The sequence below is a fragment of the Cupressus sempervirens genome, chromosome 8, assembly GCF_028749045.1.
Source record: "Cupressus sempervirens isolate cs-2001-9-10 chromosome 8, ASM2874904v1, whole genome shotgun sequence".
In the NCBI taxonomy this organism is placed as follows: domain Eukaryota; kingdom Viridiplantae; phylum Streptophyta; class Pinopsida; order Cupressales; family Cupressaceae; genus Cupressus; species Cupressus sempervirens.
Genome location: NC_143125.1, coordinates 291,757,222 through 291,777,702, shown reverse-complemented (window position 1 = coordinate 291,777,702; position 20,481 = coordinate 291,757,222). Strand labels below are relative to the sequence as shown.

At 33.9% G+C, this 20,481-nt stretch overlaps 1 protein-coding gene across 4 annotated transcripts in view; it reads left to right on the top strand.

The window, feature by feature from the left end:
• Positions 1-20,481, top strand: part of LOC149542571 (putative E3 ubiquitin-protein ligase RING1a) — an 89,025-nt gene that overhangs the window by 35,479 nt on the left and 33,065 nt on the right. For 3 of the 4 annotated variants that reach the window (XR_016355477.1, XM_089797473.1, XM_089797475.1), the window contains exons 3-9: positions 1,155-1,213; positions 2,308-2,389; positions 2,652-2,772; positions 2,945-2,986; positions 3,120-3,674; positions 3,946-4,056; positions 4,197-4,424. Coding sequence is in view for 3 of the 4 variants with exons in the window: in XM_089797473.1 (XP_089653599.1) it covers positions 1,155-1,213; positions 2,308-2,389; positions 2,652-2,772; positions 2,945-2,986; positions 3,120-3,674; positions 3,946-4,056; positions 4,197-4,424 (1,198 nt within the window). In the remaining variant the exon portion in view is untranslated. Of the gene's footprint in view, positions 1-1,154; positions 1,214-2,307; positions 2,390-2,651; positions 2,773-2,944; positions 2,987-3,119; positions 3,675-3,945; positions 4,057-4,196; positions 4,461-20,481 lie in introns of all 4 variants that reach the window. The other variant, XM_089797474.1, reaches the window with a different exon arrangement.

Below are 20,481 nucleotides of genomic sequence, written 5' to 3'. Positions count from 1 at the left end.
AGCCGATTTTTCTTTAACTCCTGCCTTCATTTAGGAAAATCAAAATTATCGTGAAATGAGAGTACAGGAGAAACTATTTCAGAGCACTTGAAAAGTCTGCATTTTGGAAACATTCTCTATCCGAATGAAGTGGGCTATTCTGGTTCATGGACCAGTGATGATAAGGAAAATGAATTAGACATTTGGTTATGGAAAATACATAAACACAAGGGAATAGATCTTAAAATGCTATAATCCTGAAAATGGTAGAACCAAACTAGATCAAGAAACAAAAGAGAATTAAAAGAGATCTGTCATTTAATCAATTTAGTCACACTCTTGGCTATGTTATTTAAGGTCCTTTGCATCTGCTATGATATTATTGTTAAATTTTTCAGATTTGAAATTATTGGCATATCTATTTCAATATGTTTCTCTGGTATCCTGAATTTTCAGAAGAGCTATTTCTGAAACTTAGTGTATTCAAGTTACCGTTTCCATTTCCCCCATTTTAGGCCTCTAACCTCTATATGGTTTATTCTGAACTCTGGTAAGATTTGATAATAAACAAATTTAAAAGCTTTATCACACTTTCAACTAGTATATATACTTATAGTATAAACTTTAAAGTTGTTCTATCTGACATGTGCATATGAAGAATAGAAAAGGGCTCTTTGTAAAACATCTTGTTTACTGACAAATGATTTATAAATTCTGTACAGTGCTGAATGTTGAAGCTTCTATTTGAACTATCACATAAAATTTATTTCATGTTTATGAGCTTTATGCAATCTCAGAGGAAGCTACCTGCAAAAAAATGCTATTTAGATTTCCAAGGTTCTTTCATACCTAGAAACCCATCATCGTTATGCCCAGTAACTATCTCAAAGAAAAGTATAACTATTGATCAGTAGGGTTACTTTTACCCTATACATTTTAGAGTGTCAAAATTTTCCAGAATTTTCTATCAAATCCCATTATTTCTGTTTAAATATTCTCTGATAATAGTTAAAGAAAATTGTTCTTAAACTGCAAGTTAACACTCTTGTTATTTACGGGAATTAATCACTGCTGAACTCTTATGACTCTATTTTGTGATAAATTATTGATGGTTAATCATTATTTCCTGGGAATTCCAATCTACATACTGACTGGGCCTTGCTGTTGTTTTACAGATATGTTCTGGTCAAACTGTCTGATATCCGCAAGGAATTGCAATGTCCTATTTGCTTGGGTATGATGAAATATTTCAATATTCTCATATTAGAAATAGCATGATATCAGTTATCCTCTTCGTATGTGAAAATTACATTACTAATAGCCACATAAAATCATATGTGGAGTACTGAACAACAACTAACAAGTTGTTGCATGTTTTGTAAATTTTTCAGTGATATGTCAATCTTAAATCTTGTCAGAACTATTTCAGATTAGTTATTTGCAAATGTTTAAAGTCCAACATATTATGTTCTTGAAGATTGATATGAGAAAATGGTTGCCTGTTTTAGTCATGAGAAAAGCGATGGAGATAAATATCTAAATTGCAAATGAATACATGAGGATATTTGAATTCTCCATCTCTATTTCTTTTCTGTGATCTCTGTCTGTCTCTCTAGTTCACAACTAGGTGTTGCAAACAGTATTTTGCAGCTGGAGGGTTGCACCTTGGAAGTCTGTCATTGTGTCTTTCTATGAGACAGTTATGCGTTGGTTGCATTCCTCTGAAGATATTTGTTACATATAAAAAATTTGATTATATATCTGTGATGGCCATATTAGATTTTGCCTATGCTCAAGTTAAAGACTTCTTGAACTTTTCTTGAAGCAATCTTGGTATCTTAGTACAATTATTTGATAAAAATGTCAACAGGGTGACTTAAACTACTATTGCTACATTTCTTAAAGTTCATATTTTACTATTTTAGTATTTTACAAGAATCATTTTAGTTCTCCATGGACGTTGAGATCCAATATATAATGAGAATGTAAGTGAAGTCAAAGATTTACATTTGTGGATTGCTCAATATTGGTCAAAATGAAAGTTGAAGTCATTTTGAATTTCTTTTTCATAATTTTTCAAAAAATAAGTCATAAACACATTCAATTATCGAAATATTGACTGCAAGGAAAGAATCCAACATATTCACTAAAGATTTGAGTTCATTGATCGATTTTACTTTTTCTTCATTTTTTTGTTAGTTTCATGCTATACATTTTTCTCGTATACATTGAACAGTTGTTTTTATTATGTACCTTTCTGTATCTCTTGAATTGTACCTTTCCATACCAAACTTTAATTTGCAATTTTTACATTGGAACTATGATCAGGGATTATCCGAAAAACAAGGACGGTAATGGAATGCCTTCACCGCTTTTGCAGAGAATGCATTGACAAGGCAATGCGTTTGGGGTATATTCGTAAAACATATTTACTTGGCATTTCAAGCATATATGGACGCACATAATGAATAACATACACAGATTTTAGAAACTTTGTTTAACAGACTGCTACACATGAGTGTGACAGTTGTATATTATGTGGTTGCCTTATTACAGAGCTAGCCAGTATCTGACATTCTTTTATTTGGGAATATACAGGAACCTGTTTGACAAATCGATGTTTTATTCTTAGGTTTGAATTAAACCCAAAATGCATTTTGTGGTCATTGTAGGAACAATGAGTGCCCTGCATGTCGTACCCACTGTGCCAGCCGCAGATCATTAAGAGATGATCCAAAATATGATGCTCTGATTGCAGCAATTTATCCTGACCTGGATAAGTATGAAGAAGAGGTATGCAGTCAGTACCTTCTCTGCTATTCTTTCTCTGTTTGAATTCTCCACAATTTCAACAATTATGGATATTGTAAGAGTGTTTAGCACTTGTTTGATTTATGGTTTTTTATCAGATTATAATCTGTTGTCATCATAACAATTGTATTCTATATTTTTGAATTGCTTGTAGGAGTTTACTTTGCATGAAGAAGAGAAATATCGTAACAAGCAGGTGGGGACTTGTTGAATCATGCATCTTAGTTTCCTCAATCATTATGTTTTATTGGAAAAAGAGAGACCCATGATGGTTAGAATCTTGTTTCCCTTTCCCTGGTTTTGATTTTATACATGAGGTCTCATGGCAGATCCAAGCAAGTATTGCACAAACACTTCAGCGACAATTAGAAGCTGTTGCAAGTCGCCGCACCACTGCAAAAGCAAGTGCAGCAGTTACAGTCAGAAAAGAACATGGAAAATTTCAAAATGTTCAGAATCAAAATATAAGCAACAGAGGAGAAAGTAGAAGCAAACGACAAAGGAATGATACACCTACTGCTGATGAAGAGAACACAATGCTGGAGCACTCTTCTTCTGGTGAAGAAGAATCTCAAGAATACATGAAGATAAAATGCAAAAGAAGAGTTTCAAGATCTTTATGTGAAACTTCAGCTAATGTTGATAATAGCAGTGAAGGTCATGATGAAGTAGATCATTGCCCAGAAGAAGTGAACAGGGAAAGTACTTTTGCCTGTAATGGAAGAGGAAGCACAGAGGGTTTGGTTTGGGGTAAAAATGGTGCACGGAGCCATATGCGTTATGGAAGTATAAATGGATCAAATGGAAAGCATGCACGAGGCACACGCATAGTGAAGATGGTGGATTATCTTTTGTCTAAAGCTCATGAAGAAGATGAGATTGGGGTACAGATCTATTTTACAACTTTTGAGAATACTTAAAGTTATAATATGTCACGCCACAGAGAAACTGATTCAAACATGTTCAGCTGTAAACTCTACCTAATTTCCCATTTTGGAACAAACTCTCAATTTTCTAGTTAGTATAGTGTATTCTACTATTCACAGTTCTTTGATTTATGGGATCCTGTCATAAGGAATTTTTTCTTTCTAAGCTTGTTATCTAATGACAATGATGACCACAGTTTGCTAACTGGAATTGATTTTGTGCTTGCAGTTTGACATACAAGTGACATTGTTGCCGTTTAACAATGATGAAAATCTTATAAGTTTGGAGAGCCCATATCTCTGCTGCCGCCCAACTGTATCTGTCAAACATTTGTGCAAAGTGAGATATCTATATTTTTGCTAGTCTTCGGAGAAATTTTGTTTTATCAAAATATAGAGCCTAGCTAGAAAAATGCTGAAAGTCTTTTTTGAAGAAGATTCATTTCTTGAGATTCACTCTATGCGTATGTATTTGTTCAGCTACTTGCCCTTCAGCTTTCCATACCAGCTGAAGATTTAGAAATTGTTATGGAGAGAAAAAGAAATCTAACTGAAATGGAATTAGAAACTAAACTACCACGTTTGAGCATGCTGGGAAAGGGAAAAAGCATACTTGATGCCTCAGAGAATAAAGAAGCAATGGAGGTGCTTGATCAAGAAGCGACACTTACAAACATCTTTGATTGTATAGGATGCCGGGGTAGCCTTGTATGCGCTCTTCACTTTTCAAATTGCCTCCACAACGTAATTTTTTTATGAAAATTTGCTTTTGTAGGATATTTTTCTTTTTTATTGTTAGTTTAAAATAGTAAAGTGCTTACATGATTTTATAAAGACACATTCTCATATATTTGATATTCTTCTACTCTTTCTTTAATCACCCTTCTCTACCTGTCTTATTCTTCTTTTATCCCACATTCATGTTGTTATGCAATGCATTTTACCTCTATTATACAATAAGTTAATCCAATTGTAATAGAGCAGTGCTCTCCAAGGACATGCCCTGCAGTGCAGGGACAAATGTACCCACAATGTCCTCCTCGATGACACTCCCACAGGGGCTAATAAGCTCTGTTAATTTATATTTTTACACATCTTGTTATATTCCTACAAATGGGTTTTATTGGGTATCATGAAACCTTTCTAAAAATCTCATTTTCAGTCATATATATCTATATAATGATTTTTGTTTCTTACTATGATTTCTATGGGTGAATGGATTTCTTTTGAGTAAAATATGGAACGAATCAGTAGGCTGAATTTGGTTTGCTTAAGTTGTTTTATAGTCGTTTTTTGTGTGCTCTTCCATAGCAGCTGACCATACTGTGCAAGCTCTTGTTTATGCTATGCAATCCAATAACCCTTCTGTGTAAGCCAATCAACTTGATGTGAAAGCTCATCAACTTTGCACAAGACAACTTGTCTGCATAAGGCATCTATTTAGCTGTCCAACGTAACCATTGTGCTGCTTAAGGTTAAAGCTGAATTGTTGAAAATAACCAATATGCCGCATAAGGCTACTCATGTTGTTTATAACCGAAACCAGATGTAAAGAGGTTCTCTTGTTGCATAAGATACCACCAATGGTATTTAGGATAGACATTTTGTAGCTGCCAAGAAGGAAAACCGCATTTGCCGAGGTTGCAAAAAAAAAATCTGTTTGATAAATTGTTATTTTATTGTTTGTCTCATGGTATAGGTGGCATTCTGTTTTGAGTTTTCTGTGTCAACAAAATGTCACCGCTAGTATCTATATGATGCAATAGCTAGAGGATGCTAGTTCAAATAGTCTAGGGATCACAATTGGAACTCTTTTATTTATTTCAAAATGTTAGTTGTTTTGAGAAACTCTGTAGCAGCAATTAAAATGTAATTCATTGGAATTAATACGACTGTTGCTAAGTAAGGAGCAAGTTTCTTTTCCTGTGCATCAGTATAATTGGGATATGGTCTGCTTGAAAGGATTGGTGATGGGTTTATGCTTGTTTTCTATGTGTGAGTATGTGTTCATTGAAATATTATCTCAGCTATGGTTTGAACAGTTGACAATAAAGCTGTTGAGTTGTACTGTTCTGATCTAAGTTTATGTTTGGTTTTTCAACATTTCAATTATATTTCATAGTGATCTGTTTTCTAATTTGTAAGTAGAATCAACTATTCTTTTGAACTTCTTCATTCTTCCACTACATCAAAAAGTGTAAATTAAATTGATTAGATCTACATTATCATATTGCAAACTCAATGCAAGTTTTTAATGGTCTATATTATTGAATCAACATAAAAACTAGATGTATTGGGTATGATTCATCTTGGAATTAGATTTGGGTTTGATTAACTTGTGGAACCATCCAAAGCATGTGCAGACAGATTCATTTGGAATAATTCATGACCATACTAAGGAGGTTTTAACTTGTTTCCATGTACTTTGTTTGACTTATGAGCATAAAAGTGTGCCCTAAGAACTAAACCACAATTGTTTCCACTTACATTGTGTCTGATGAGTCAGAAGACAATGAACAAGAGGCATTATGATTAAACATTCTTTGAAAGGAGGCACAGACAATCACAGAACATTTTCTACAGACTTCAGATTGGGAATATCTTCCATACACCCCTCGAGTAAAAATTCATGACTAGCTTTTCTGACCTCTTGGGTAAAGTCTATTTCATCAGGCTTATCCCTTCGAGATGATAGATTAGATCCTTGAACTTGTTTTAATACAGTAGAGAAGAAGATAACAATTGATTCAGCATACTGTTAATGTCTATTTTGTTCTTGGTGCTCCTGTATTTCTCTCTTGCTGCTTGCAGTTGTTGGGAATATTTATGGTTTAAATTTGAAGTCATTAAATTTTTAGGCCTTTTATACACACATGCACTCATATGTCATACAAATGAGGCATGGACTTGGCAAGGGTTTCTCGATCCGGACTTGCTATGACTCAGCAAAGTGAAAAGCCCAAGAAATTTAGAGGTTTTTAAGGATTCAAAACTTGTTTCATGCACCCTTTTCTAGATAAACCTTAAAGAGACAATAACATCATCAAATAGAAGCAAATTTAATCACATAAACAATTATACACTGATCACATAAATATAAATGCAAAGCATAGCTAAAGGAAATAGTAAATGTAGATATATAAATATTGTCAAATATATACATAACTTATAGATTATGAGATCCATGATGTCAAATATCCCAAACATATATCAACTAATACTTGCCAACTCCTCCCTTTGTCTCTTCTTCATTTCGTTTTGTGCTTCAAATGTTTCTGATTGCGATTGGTGTGATGTCCTCTTTCCCAAAATGTGATTTAATAATAAATAATACTGATAATAGTAACTAACCAAACAATGATTAGTAAATAATGTTCTTAGTAAATTAATTAAGATTAGTAAATATTGACTACATTGATAGTAAATATGTACTAACACATTTATATAAAACAAATGATATATTCATTATTACTCAATGCTAGTAAATATAATTATTATTAAAAATATTAACAAATATAACATTCAATACTAATGCAATTCAAACAACCGACATTATATACTAACCGACGTCGTTTCACAGAAGAGACACATAAATTAGCAACCAGTACCATTGAATTGCAAAGGCATGATTATTGGTAGAAGGGAATATAAAGAGGCAGTGGTTCCATTCAATAAAGCACCAGTCAGGAAAAACCAGATATTAAAAAGAAATATACACTCAGTGCTGATGGTGAGAACATCAGAAGATCAGTCTAAATAAGAACTTACATAGACAATTTCAATAATATTTAACAAGTGGCATTAGATCATTAAAGGAAATGATGACTGGTTATATATATCTATATAATAGTGTTAAATCAGAGATATATACGTGTAAAATATATTTTTAATAACATTGAAATCAAATATATATATATATATATAAAAGTGAAATTAGATATATATTCATAACAATGAAATCAGATAGAAGATCTATCTATCTATCTATCTATCTATATAAGAGATTGTTAGTTATATAGGTTTGTTAATAATGATAAATCAAAAATTATATATATATATATATATATATATATATATGTATGTATGTATGTATGTATGTATGTATGTATGTATGTGAGCATATGTTAAGAAGAAAATTCAATCAAACATTAGAAAAAATATATATTTCTTGGCAATCAAACGGATGATGAGAAATTATAAATGTATTTAATATTCTTCAAGGAAGAGCAAGGAAGTAAAGATTTACAATACTGAAAGCATTGTGTGATAGAAAATTGCACCAACACATACATATGAGCTACATAGTATTACTACTTATACTATTATATATCTAAGAGCTAAATAATAAATTACATAATTCTATTAGGAATAGGGAATCCCAATATGCATGCTTAAATCAGTTATTATTTCTAAGCTAGAGAAGAAGAGCAGGAATGCAAAAAGGGAGAGGCTTGTGTAAATCCAGCCAACAGGTCATTTCCAATACAGGATAAGGATTAGTATCCCTGAGTGCCTTGTAGACACGTCCAAGAAAGGCTTAAGGGCTTGGATCTACAAAACCTTGAGGGAAGTTGTTGAGTTTGGTGTCTAAGCAACCTATTGCATCTCAACATTCTCCTGAGCTAAAATAATAACTGGAATAGCATGATTTTCTCAATTCACACATAATACCTAAGTTGTTATCTTTATGATATGAATTAAATATAGTAAACATAGATTCATTTATATATTACTAGTTGAACTTACTTGGGGACATTACAATTGGCACTCATGAGTAGCCTCGACAGTTACTAATGTACATGGATTGGCATCATGGCCACATTTTTGGGAAAATATAATATCTCAATCTATTAATGCCACCATAAATAAATATTTTACAATATTTATGTAACGTGCTAAAATTTCAGAAACTAATTCTTAATCAAAGATAACAGATCTAATTCTTAACTGAATGGAAAAAGATTACAGTTAAAGAGTTATTCAACTACTTCACTTGAAAAGGAAAATACAGACTAACTACATTATTTATTTGCATATAAATATGAAATAACAAATGTTTAACTTCTAGTTCACATGACATTCAGTTATTAACTACCATTTCCATCATAAAAATACTTAAAGGAAAACAACATTCTTTACAAGGAATATAAATGAAACTTAAAAGGATTACCAGAGAAAAAGCAGTAGTTGAATCAGAGTTGTGCAAGTCTTGGCATCTGGAAGAGAGGAGAAGCATTGCCATGGGTTTAACCTCCCAATCATGGACCCTTAGTATCCCCTCACAATCTCCAATGCAGAAGGCCCTCCCTACCTTGGGAATTGGCCTGGGACACCCTTATCTAGCCACTAAGCATCCTGGTGTTAGAGTGTCAACTAGTCAATTGTCGAGACTGTGGACACTTTCTAACTAGCCTATGTTGCAATTTCTAGCACTTTGACCTCTAATGATCATGGTGGCAAACGACATTCACTACCTTGGCCAAGGATTTCAGATATGCTACGCATGTGCCTGATCACCCATTGCTCAACTTGACAAGAAGAAAAATACAAATGGATTACCATGAGCTTTCGTTCTTAAGTTCTGATTTTAAAGTTTTATTACTGATTTGTTTGCTTACCATTTATTCTCATGAGAGATGGATTCATGTTGAATCACTACTCATGAAACATGGGTCATCGAGTTTGACTCAAAATCACATAGTTAAATCCTGATATTCACATCACAATTTGACTAGCTGTGGAAATCATCTCCTACTTATCAATTGATGAGCTTAAGGGGCTTCCTAATGAATGGTTCATAAGGCACAACACTTGGTGAAGGTTTTGCAAATGGGGTTGCAAGCTTTGGGTTTAACTATGGAGGAAACTCCATAGTTAAGCGCGCTTAGGCTGGAGTAGTACTGGGATGGGTGACCTCCTGAGAAGTCCTGATGCTTCACCCCTATGAGCATCACCTAGATCCAATGAGTGCTAAGTGTTCCATTTATTCTCATGAGAGATGGATTCATGTTGAATCACTACTCATGAAACATGGGTCATCGAGTTTGACTCAAAATCACACAGTTAAATCCTGATATTCACATCACAATATTACTCTGATGCCATGATGTGGTGATAATAAGTTTGATCGAGCAAAAAGCATAATAATTATGGACCATGGCCACGCCAAAGAAAAGATTATAAAAGCATGGTGCAAAAAGATATATCTAAACATATTTTGGTATAAAAATATCACCTACCATATATTCATGCTTACTTGAGTCCTATAATATGTAGGTATATATATTTGCATACATACATATATATGTGTACGGTAATGATTAATTCGCGCACATACACCCACACACACACACATGTGTGTGTGTTTGTGTGTGTGTACATACGTATATATTTCATATCCACACAAGTATGAGTATAGACAAGATATTTCTATATCAAGGTATTTAGGTCTGTACAGAGCAATGAAATAATGAAGGTATTATTCTTACTTAAGTTACTTTTAATGCTTCTTTTTATAATTGTTTAATTGATTAGCTCATGGTAATCCTTGTACTTCCTTGATTGTCAAGCCATTCAAATCCTTGGTCTTGGTGGCTAAGTTCATACATGTTATTCTAACAATGGATTTGGGTGTCCCCTTCCTAACTCTCATTTTGGCAATGCTTCCCCTTAGTTGTCTTGCTCCTACAAAATAGAAATGATTCCTGGTAATAACATATTCCAAGATTTTAAAGATTTTAAAATAAAATACATTGCATAATCATTTTAAATTCTATGATATTCATTCTTCCAATTTCATCTTAACGGCTAGCTAACATCCACATGATATATCAACTGCTATTCCATTTCGCATGAATCAACAATTTTATCATTATAGCAATTTCACAAGAACTGTTGTCTTCAATGAAAATAACCAACAATTGATTTCACATGAAATTACTTAATGGCTAGAATATTATTTAATGTAGCAAAAATTTGGGATTTAACAATTTACATTTAACCTCTCCTTTTTTTGCCCAGGAAAAGGTTCGGTATGTTTCCGAGCTTCATCCTTTCTACCTACGGTTATTCTAGGAGTAGAACTAGATGTTGTGAAAAATATGATTTTCAAAAGTTCAAGGCTGCTGCAAAAAGACGTAATTACAAAAAAATTAACATTTGCGCTTCATCATTTATAAACTAGTACCAAAAAAAAGGTATGGTTTGTTCCAAAAAATAATGTAGGTTTGTAACTTGTTTTGAAAAAAGAATTTAGGCTTTGTTGATTGTTCTTTCTTTGCAGTTTGAAAGGAACATAATTGAAACGGTTTTTATAAGAAAAACAATGAATATTTTGCATAAATAAAACAAAACAAAAAACCCAAAATATCGATCTTACCTTCTAGAACAAACTTGAAAGGAAATGCAACCTCTAGCTAGTCATTGGTATGGAGCTCTTGATGCACCAAATGCAAGTATTATGCTTCCCCATTGTGATATTTTGATGAATTTTTGGTCTTTTCCCTTGCTGATTTCCCATTGATGCACTCTTATTTTTCCTCACAACTCTTTTTTCTCCTCCTATTTTGGCAATACAATGAAATGAACCACTTTTAGGGTTGTACAGGCAATATAAAGTTAAAAAGAAACTTAAAACATTCACTTCTATATTTCTTAAGTGATTTTATGCTTTTGGGTGCCGACTGACTGTAGGCATCGAGACTTGTTGGGTCCGGGCTGAGTCCACAAGTCCTGGTTTTTGGCATGTCTCACTCAGAACTTGTATGAGTGACGAGGGAAAAACCTTCAAGTTTAGCATATCTAAATTTTTTTTGAGTCACCCTGCACCTTAATGTTGGATATATGAGTACTTGGACAGGTTTAAGCATAGAAGAGTCATTGAGGCTTTGACAAACACTTATTGGATGGAAATCCCATGTTCTTTGCAAAAGCAGCAATGAGTTCCCCTTTGCTATTCCATCAAAATTAAGTTCTATTCATTTGTGTCAAGAGAAGTCTGCACAACAGGTTTATTTTCTAATTTTTGGGAGTACTAACAATATACAAAGCAGATTATATGTTTCAAATAGTAGCAATTTCTAAATCCTTTTGACGATCCACGAAAATTAAGTTTTATTCATTTTGTGTCGAGAGAAGTTTGTAGAATAGTTTTATTTTCTAATTTTTTACAATGTGAAATTTATACATGGGGGATTGTATGTATCAAATGGTGGAAAATTTCTATTCAATAGCTATGGGGAAGTGTTTTGGCTTTTTGTTTTGGGAAGAATTAACATTCTCCTTTATTGCTTGATAAATTTTCAATAACACAATAATCCAAGGGCCTACTTCTATTTTATGCTATCATTTTCTTCTTCTAGATCCCTTAACATATTTGTGGAAGGGCTTGCGAGAAAATTTCGTGAATAATAGGATTATGAAATAGAGGGACTCAACTGATAGTGAAAAGCTTGATCTTCCTAGGCGAAACCCATTGAATTTTGAACTTATTTATAATAGCTTGCTTGATATAACTTGCTGGATTCCTCTTCTTTTTTGCACATGATGCATCTACTAGCAAGGGAGAAATCCCTTTAGTAATGTCCCCATTTTTTACACTATGTTTTATGACTATTGTCTAGTTTTTAGGGTTTTTTGTAATATTCTAGATGTTTTAGGAGAGTTCCAATGTTCTTGTTGAGCTCAGTTCTCAATTTTTAGGGGTCTTGACAGTAGTTGTTAATCATAGTAAGTGCTTGCATGACATTGATCTTCTTGGGTTTTCTGGGTTTGTTTGATATGGTCCTCAAAGAATATTGTTATTTATCGTGTAAGTTCTTGCATAACATTGAACTTTATAGGTTTTTCTAGGTTTGTTCTCTTGAGTTCTTAGAGAGCATTGCTATTTATGTACTTATTAATAAGTGCTTGCGTCACATTGATCTTTTTGGGTTTATTCTCTTTGATTCTCAGAGAACACTTCTATTTATAGCTTGTGCTCGCATTAGCATTAATTATCATCTTTTAACTTCAACTAGTTCCAACATGTTCAATTCTCGATTTCTGTTGTTTTGGCGAGTTTTTGTAAAGTGATGGAAATTATTCTAATGAAACATGGGTCAATGAGTTTGACTCAAAATCACACAGTTAAATCCTAATAACAATATCACAATTATTCTAATATTTTCGCTCATGGATGATGCTGGCACAACACGCCCTCCAAGTCCACGTGAAACCCTATTGACTTGGAGCTATGAACCGGTGAGGCCACAAGTGAGGGATCTTGTCCCCATATAACAAAGTTGAGGTTCAAACTCGCAAGCACATTGGATCAATGAAGGGACAAGCTCACAATCCCAATGGCTCAATAGAGGTTTGAACCTAGGTAGGGACAATAACTACAACACCATCACTTAACCAACACACTAAGCGGTGAACCTTGTTTTAAAAGTTACTTCAATATTAAGCTTAAGTAATTATTAATTAAAAATTAGTGTTTCCAAATGGGATTCTTAGGCTTGGGAGACAAATTGTTTTAAAAAAGTTATATGGGAGCCTTTTTCAAGGGAATATAATATTTGAATGTGTTTGGGATCTCATTCTCTCATTTTCAATTTGCATGTATATTAAAATAGTAAAGTACTACTGAAATGAACTTTGGAGGAGTTCTTGAGAATTGGGGAGGACAAAAACCCTTTGCAATTGGTTTGGTTTTAGTGGTGAAAGGCCCATCCTAGCTGCTTATTGGTTTCAATTAAAGAATGTAAGGGTTTGTTTGAGTTTTGGTGATGTGGGTTTGCAAAAAAATGAAGATTTATAAAGTCTTTTGCATTTCCTTAAAGGTTTTTGGTGTAATTAGATGCATTTTGGAGTGCTGTTTGGATTTAGCGAGTTTTGGTTGAAATTTCCAGGCTGGCTTTTTGTTTCTAGCCACAAAGTTTCTCTTTTTTTTTGCTTTATTATTCTAAGAATATTGATCTTTTTACTTCTGTACTGATTTTATTTTCTTTCTATAGCTGGTTGACCAAGTGATAGGTTAGTGACAAGTTTTAGCCATAGTTACACCACCTTGGGGGATGGGGGGACAGCAGAATGGGGGGATAGAGGGGCCTTAATTTGGGGACGGTGGCAGGGGATAGGAGGCCGAGGGGGTGTATATATACATACGGTGCTTTAAATGCTAGTTATGAAAAGATGTATTGCAATATAAGATATAAAGATGTAAAAGAGTAAATACTTGAACATTGGATGGAATTGGAACATCGGACATTGAACATAAATAGTCGAATCAGCAAATAGTCAACATTAGGACGTCCCCCATCCTCAGTGGGAGTGGTGGAATCTGGTGGCACCGCTGAGGATGGGGGGACGGAGTCCCCAAGTCCTCGGTGCATCCAAGTCTCGGGGATGTGGGACAAAAGGGGGGGGGGGGACGTGTCCCTGTGTTACTATAGTTTTAGCTGAAATTTGAATTTCCTAGATGAAATCACCCTAGGACTGTGCCATACATGTCAAGGAAGCATGTGCATGCTCTTTCTGAGTTTAAATCTGCAATTTAGTGACAAGAATAATATCTTATTTTGAATTGCTTAGGAGCTGGGAAGATTTCTGGAAGGTGATTAGGTAGATTGTGGTCAAGTGTGATGACTAGAAGCTTAATTGTTGAACTCGCCAATCAAGTCTGAGTGGCTTAGTTGCTGGAGCAGAGTCATCTGTGGTTATTTTCACTATTAATGGTGCACAAATAGTCCATATATAATGCATTTACAGGTCTGAAATAATATAAGAAGTTTGTGTTTTTCTGCAATGACTTTTAGGTGTTCTGGTGTAAAGATTTATAAAAAGATGAGCTTCAGTTTAAAGCTGGTTGCTAACAGGAGTGACTCATTTGCTACAAGTCTGTCATGAGTGAAATTCATCTCATTTTATGTATCATGGCAGATGCCATATGAATAGTAATAAACAATTATTTTTTAGGTTGTTTGAAACTTTGAAGTACTTGTTCATCATTACCTTAAGCAATGTGTTTGCAAATGCTATTGAAAAGCAAATGAACGAAATCTGAAATTGCTCCAATTGGCGAAGTATCTGTTACTTTCCATTGCATGTTATCACACAAATTTGCAAACAACCTCAACATATTTTCTTTTTTATTTAAATAAATCAAGGTAACCATTACACACCTCTTCAAATTTTTGAATTGCAAGCATTTTTTTCCTCACTAGTAAGGCACCACAACAAATTAGTCTTAGGGATGAGATTATGTTTCCTTATGAATATTAGTTGTAATCAGGTGTTAGAAGGTCCATGAGAAAATTAAAGTTAGAATGGACTGAGGTTAGATCCAGTTCAGGCAGCTGTAAAAACTATCTCATCCTTCCTCTGAAATAGATCAAATCTGAAGCAACTGGTTGTGGTTTTGAATAGCCCCCTAGGAATTATTTCCAGAATTTACCACAAAAATACAAACAGATAATTTGCATGCATTTGGTTTCAACTTATCCAGCACAAAGTACAGAAAAAGTAAAACATAAAATACCCAGCTGAAATGAAGATTCTGAAATGAGACATAAATATTGCGTTTAAATCTTTAGGAAAACTACAACAAAATATCCAACCATAGTCACAGTTATTACAGAAAGATTGTATAATCAGAAATATGAATCAAAGCACAAAGTGAGACACCTGAGTGATATCTCCAGTAGACAATGGGTTTCCGTCCATTGCCTTCAAGCTCGAGGGTTTCCGTCATCAAACCTGCTGAATGACAAAGCTTCCGAGAATTCTCCAAGAGAACAAAATCAAACATATACCAAGAATAATCCAAAATGAGCTTCTCTATGTTCTTTTAAAGAGCATCCCTGTAATAACCCCAACCGGTTATAACTTTGTCAAACACCAAATTCTTTTATAATTCAGTTGTTTGACATTTCATCAAACACTTTGCAAGCAAGCTCTGATACCATTGTAATAACCCCTAGCTGGTTATAACTTTAACCCTGTCAGTTATGACCTCAAACGAACATCAATTTTCTTTACTGTTCAATAATTAGTCATTTTGTCAAACACTTGTCAGGCTGCACTATTCTGACTGTACAAATGAAATTCTAAAATTTCAAACACCAACTAGAGAATGCAATGAAGAGCTTATATTATTCGGAATTATTTGGTTCTAAGTAATTTGCACAGATGAAAGCGAAATATGGATATACAGTTCTGCCCTATAGACTTCACAAATAGACAACTCTGGAATGAGAAATGATTCACACCAAACCTCTAAGTTTATTCATTAGCAATCAATCCCACTCGATTACAATTTATCACATTGGAATTCACAATTACATAATTAAATTGAATGATCTTAAATGGAACCTAGATAGATTGCAATAGCTTCCATACAGATCGATATGATAAATATTATGTGAACTGCTTGCCACAATGGAGCCTCCAAACATACACAGCAGTCCCAAACAAAAATGCAGGTCTGAAACTTATAATCGCTGTTATCAAACCCTTCCAAATCAGACAATTACACTTGCATAAGCTGGCTCCTCTTGCCAGTAATCACAGTTCTGAAAGACAACCAATTCCTCTCAAGAAATCACACCCAGAAATAAACAATAGTAGTGTCCAGATTAGATGTAACCAATTTCAATTTCTTCAGTCATCAACAAACTTCCTAGCCACAACATGTATGATAGGAACGTCCAGGCAGCAGCAAATTGTAAACAACTCCAAACAATTTCGACTACAATGTTAACTCCCAACCACAATCAAAACAGTAAGGAGAGAAAAACAATTTTCAGAATTAAATCACTACACCTCAGCAGTGATTCAGTGTATCTCTCAGCTTCAAACCCTTATACCTCAGCAAGGGCACAGGAAACAACCTCAAAATACGTCACAAAGACGACAATAAAATAGACAAATCAATAATCGGATGCTTTTCTCATCAAATGTCCTCATACTTATAATCTCCAAATGACACTAGTTTCCCAAAAGAACTCCACTTACATAACATTAAAATGTAATAAAGTGTCATTAATATAGTTTATTAATTGCCTTTGGCTCCAAAAATGACCTTTTCCACCATAACTTAATGTTTTGACACACAAGGCCATTGTTTCTTATTCTAACGATTTACAACTTTTCGTCCTTGTTCCAACGAGCTATGATACTGAGGTGACCAACCAACAACACCAACAAAAAATAGCAACCTTAGCGTATATATAAATGAATATTAAATAATAATAAAAATTCACCCATCTTGCAAAAACAACTGAAGAAGCATCAGAATTGAAATTTGACAACACCAAAGTGATTCTGATGATGAAATACAATGAATGAACCTGACGGGGTGACTTACTATAAATAGACTCTCCCTCGAAGATTCTTGGAGCTCAAACTGAAAGCTCGAAATAAAAACTGAGAGCATCACCCAACTTCTCTATCTCAGTTGAGCTCATTGGAACCAACATAGTGACTTACTATACATAGTAAGTCTCTCAAATGGAGCCAAAACACACCATAGGCTGCTAGAAAGCCTATAACTACACAATTGAGACCCTCAAATCCCACTATTAGGTCACGAGGGTCGTGATGGTGAACTGACTTGGCCAACTGTAGGAACCCACTAAAAAATGGGGACATTACATCCCAGCGACCCTTCGTTTTCTAACTGCTTGCATCTTCATTTCCTTTCTTTTTCCCTTTTTAAGTCCCCTTTTGAAGTTAAATTGGTTTCATCAATTTTCATAAAGCTCCAAATGAATCATTTCAATGCTTTATGAAGTTATCACTTAATTTTCTAATGTCCCCAAAAAAGGGACATTGTAGTCCTCCCTCCTTAGATATAGCTTGTCTTCAAACAATCAGGAATCTGCATATTATACCAAGATCCTATATAAATTTGCAAGCAACTCTATGACACATTCTGGAATAATTGAAATCAAAACCCGACACATTATGAAACAAAATATTCGGATGCAACTCATTCATCAATAAGATCCCTGGGTCCCAAGGCAATCTCGAAAGCACCACTTCACCACTTTGTTGTGCCAATTTAAAAATAAGAGCACTATGTTTCAGATTGAGAAGCAACTCATCATGATCCATAAGAAACAAAGCACTCTTCTTGTCAACATCTAGATCCCAAACCAATCTATCCATTCTACCATGGGATAGAAATAGATGGCTATCATTCTTCCATCTTCCTGTAACAGCCATCTAGATAAGTAGTCCACCCAAAAGATGCCAAAAATGACTCCACTATGTATGAAGATCAACTCATTTGGTCACCAAATGTTGCTGCTACAAAATATGCTACTAATAAGAATGATGTTGAAGGTGTCACCATTCCCATACATAGGATATATCTGTTTGATGTGCAATATCTAACATGAAGTCATGTCTCCACAAACTCCCATGTAACTTACTAGCTGTTGTAGACCATGCCAAATCTTGGCTAGACTTGTTGTTCCCATTTTTCAAGTGATTATGGTAGGATGAGTTGAAAAATAATAATTTTACAATGATAGAGTCTCATAGATAGATTATAGCTAAGTCACAAGGTTCTCTGAATTTTTGGCTCCAAGTTTGAAATTCAGTGAACTTAAAAAAGTGTAAAAAAAATTTGTATAGATTCGTCACAAATTCATACAGCTAGTCAACAATTGTCGTTTCTGAAAACAATGTCTTTTATTGTAAAGATTTTAGGTCGATCTGTGGTGGTCATTATCTGCGATCTTGCCTGTGAATCACCATGGGTTGCTGTGGGTCATGTGTCGCTGCAAAGTTGTAAATTGTCACAAGAAATGAGTTGCTAGGAGTTGCTGCTCATTCTCCTACATAACTCTGTTCACTCAATGTCTCCTGAATAACCTGCAAAATCTCCTTCGAACGGCATTTGCAACGCTTTCATTCCTATCCGTCTTTTCCATTTCTCTTTGTCAGCAGTTTCATTTTCAGCAAACTATTGGCAGCTTGATTTTCTATGTTTTGAGAGTATTTATTTTAGGTTTAGTTAAAAGTTTTAAACTTTTATTATTGTATGTTTTATTACTATTATAAATTATAGTTATTTATCAAATATTAAAACATGTCAATATTATTTTATATTATATAATAATGAATAGTATTTACTTATATTATTTATCAATAGTTATATTATTTATATTATTTATCAGTACTTATATTATTTTCTGTTATTTTTTATTTTAATAATAAATAAACACATCAATACTTATATTATTACAAATTATTAGAACATATTATAATAAATTAGGCAAATTTAATGTCGCATCCGAACTTCATTATGTTGACTTCGAACTTGAACTTGAACCTTGTGACTTGGGATTATATATCAAAACAGGTGAAATTGGAATCCTTGCAATATAAAAATCGGTCCCATATTTTGCAAGATATCAAATGTACAATTCAAAACCTGAAAATGACTTCAAAGAAAAATAAGAAGTTCTTGGGGCAAAATCAAGAGAAACTAGACATCTGATAGCAAAGAATGCAAAACCGTTTTTTGGCACTTAAATATGATGTCATATGTCTAAGTGATGTTTGTTGAAAAAGGTGGCTCCTTTATGCTTTAAAAAATTAGGTGGTACCCGGGCAGAGCTGCTAGCCTTGGTTGAGTTGCAATGATAAGAATGGGTGGCATGGAACAAAGCTATGCCTTGGTGGAGATAGAGGGGGTATAATTCTCATGCATTAGTATCATACTCCAATCATAATTAGTGTTAGCAGCCCTTAATTAATGCAAATTACAGTCATAAATAGATAAGCTAGGGTAGGACAGACAACTCATATTAAACATTCCAAAAGAAGTTGACCGGGTTAAATAGAAAAGAATAAAAGAATTCCAAGGTGACAAATTCCGAGGGAGGCTGATCAAGAGTATATGAATAGATTAAGTTAAACCATGTTCCAAACAGTGCCTGAGGAAAAAAAATTAATCATCACTGATCAGCTATATCCCTTGAGCAATATTAATTATCTTTTATACTTAGGGGTGTTTAATGATTACACTAAGCACTGGCCCTTGTTATCCATAATATCTCTATCATGAAAGCAAGCAGTTATAAAATGAAAGGGCGACAATTACAATAGATTTATCTTTTCAAGGCTAATGGTTATGACCTTACCCACTTTGGAAGGTATAAACAGAGGAAGCTTCATTTGGTGAGGGCGTTGATAAGGATCAGATCTGATATAAGAAACCTATGTTCAGAAAAACAGAAGAATTTTGAGTTGAATTATTGTCTAATATATTCTCACATATGTATTTTGATATAGTTAGCAAGGAGAGTAATGTCCCCTTCTTAGCTAGCATTAGTTCATTAGAGTTAGTTTATCACTAGGTCCTCGTGGACTAATAGGATGGATAGGGGATCCATGAATTGGTTGGTTCCCTCTGGCCTCAAACATCTTGCTAGAATGGAATGGTAGGTATTACTTACAACTTTGTGATTTTTAAGTTGCCAAGTTAAACCAATATATTAGGCCAAGTAATAATCTCTCAGAAAACGCACTTATTATATGAGTTTGAAGAGAGAAAGACGAGCTATTAAGAGAGATTAAAAGCTAAACAAACTTTAGATAACCATTAGAAGAGCACTTAAGAAAGGAAACTTGAATTAGGGCGCAGAAAAACCAAAGGAGGCTTACAAAAGCAATTTGAAGTCATTTTAGAAATATGCATTCTTTATTATCTCTTTGCCTCTTGAGAGGAGCTTGGCTAAGCCTGAGAGTTTGGAGTAGCTTGTGGAGATAGAAT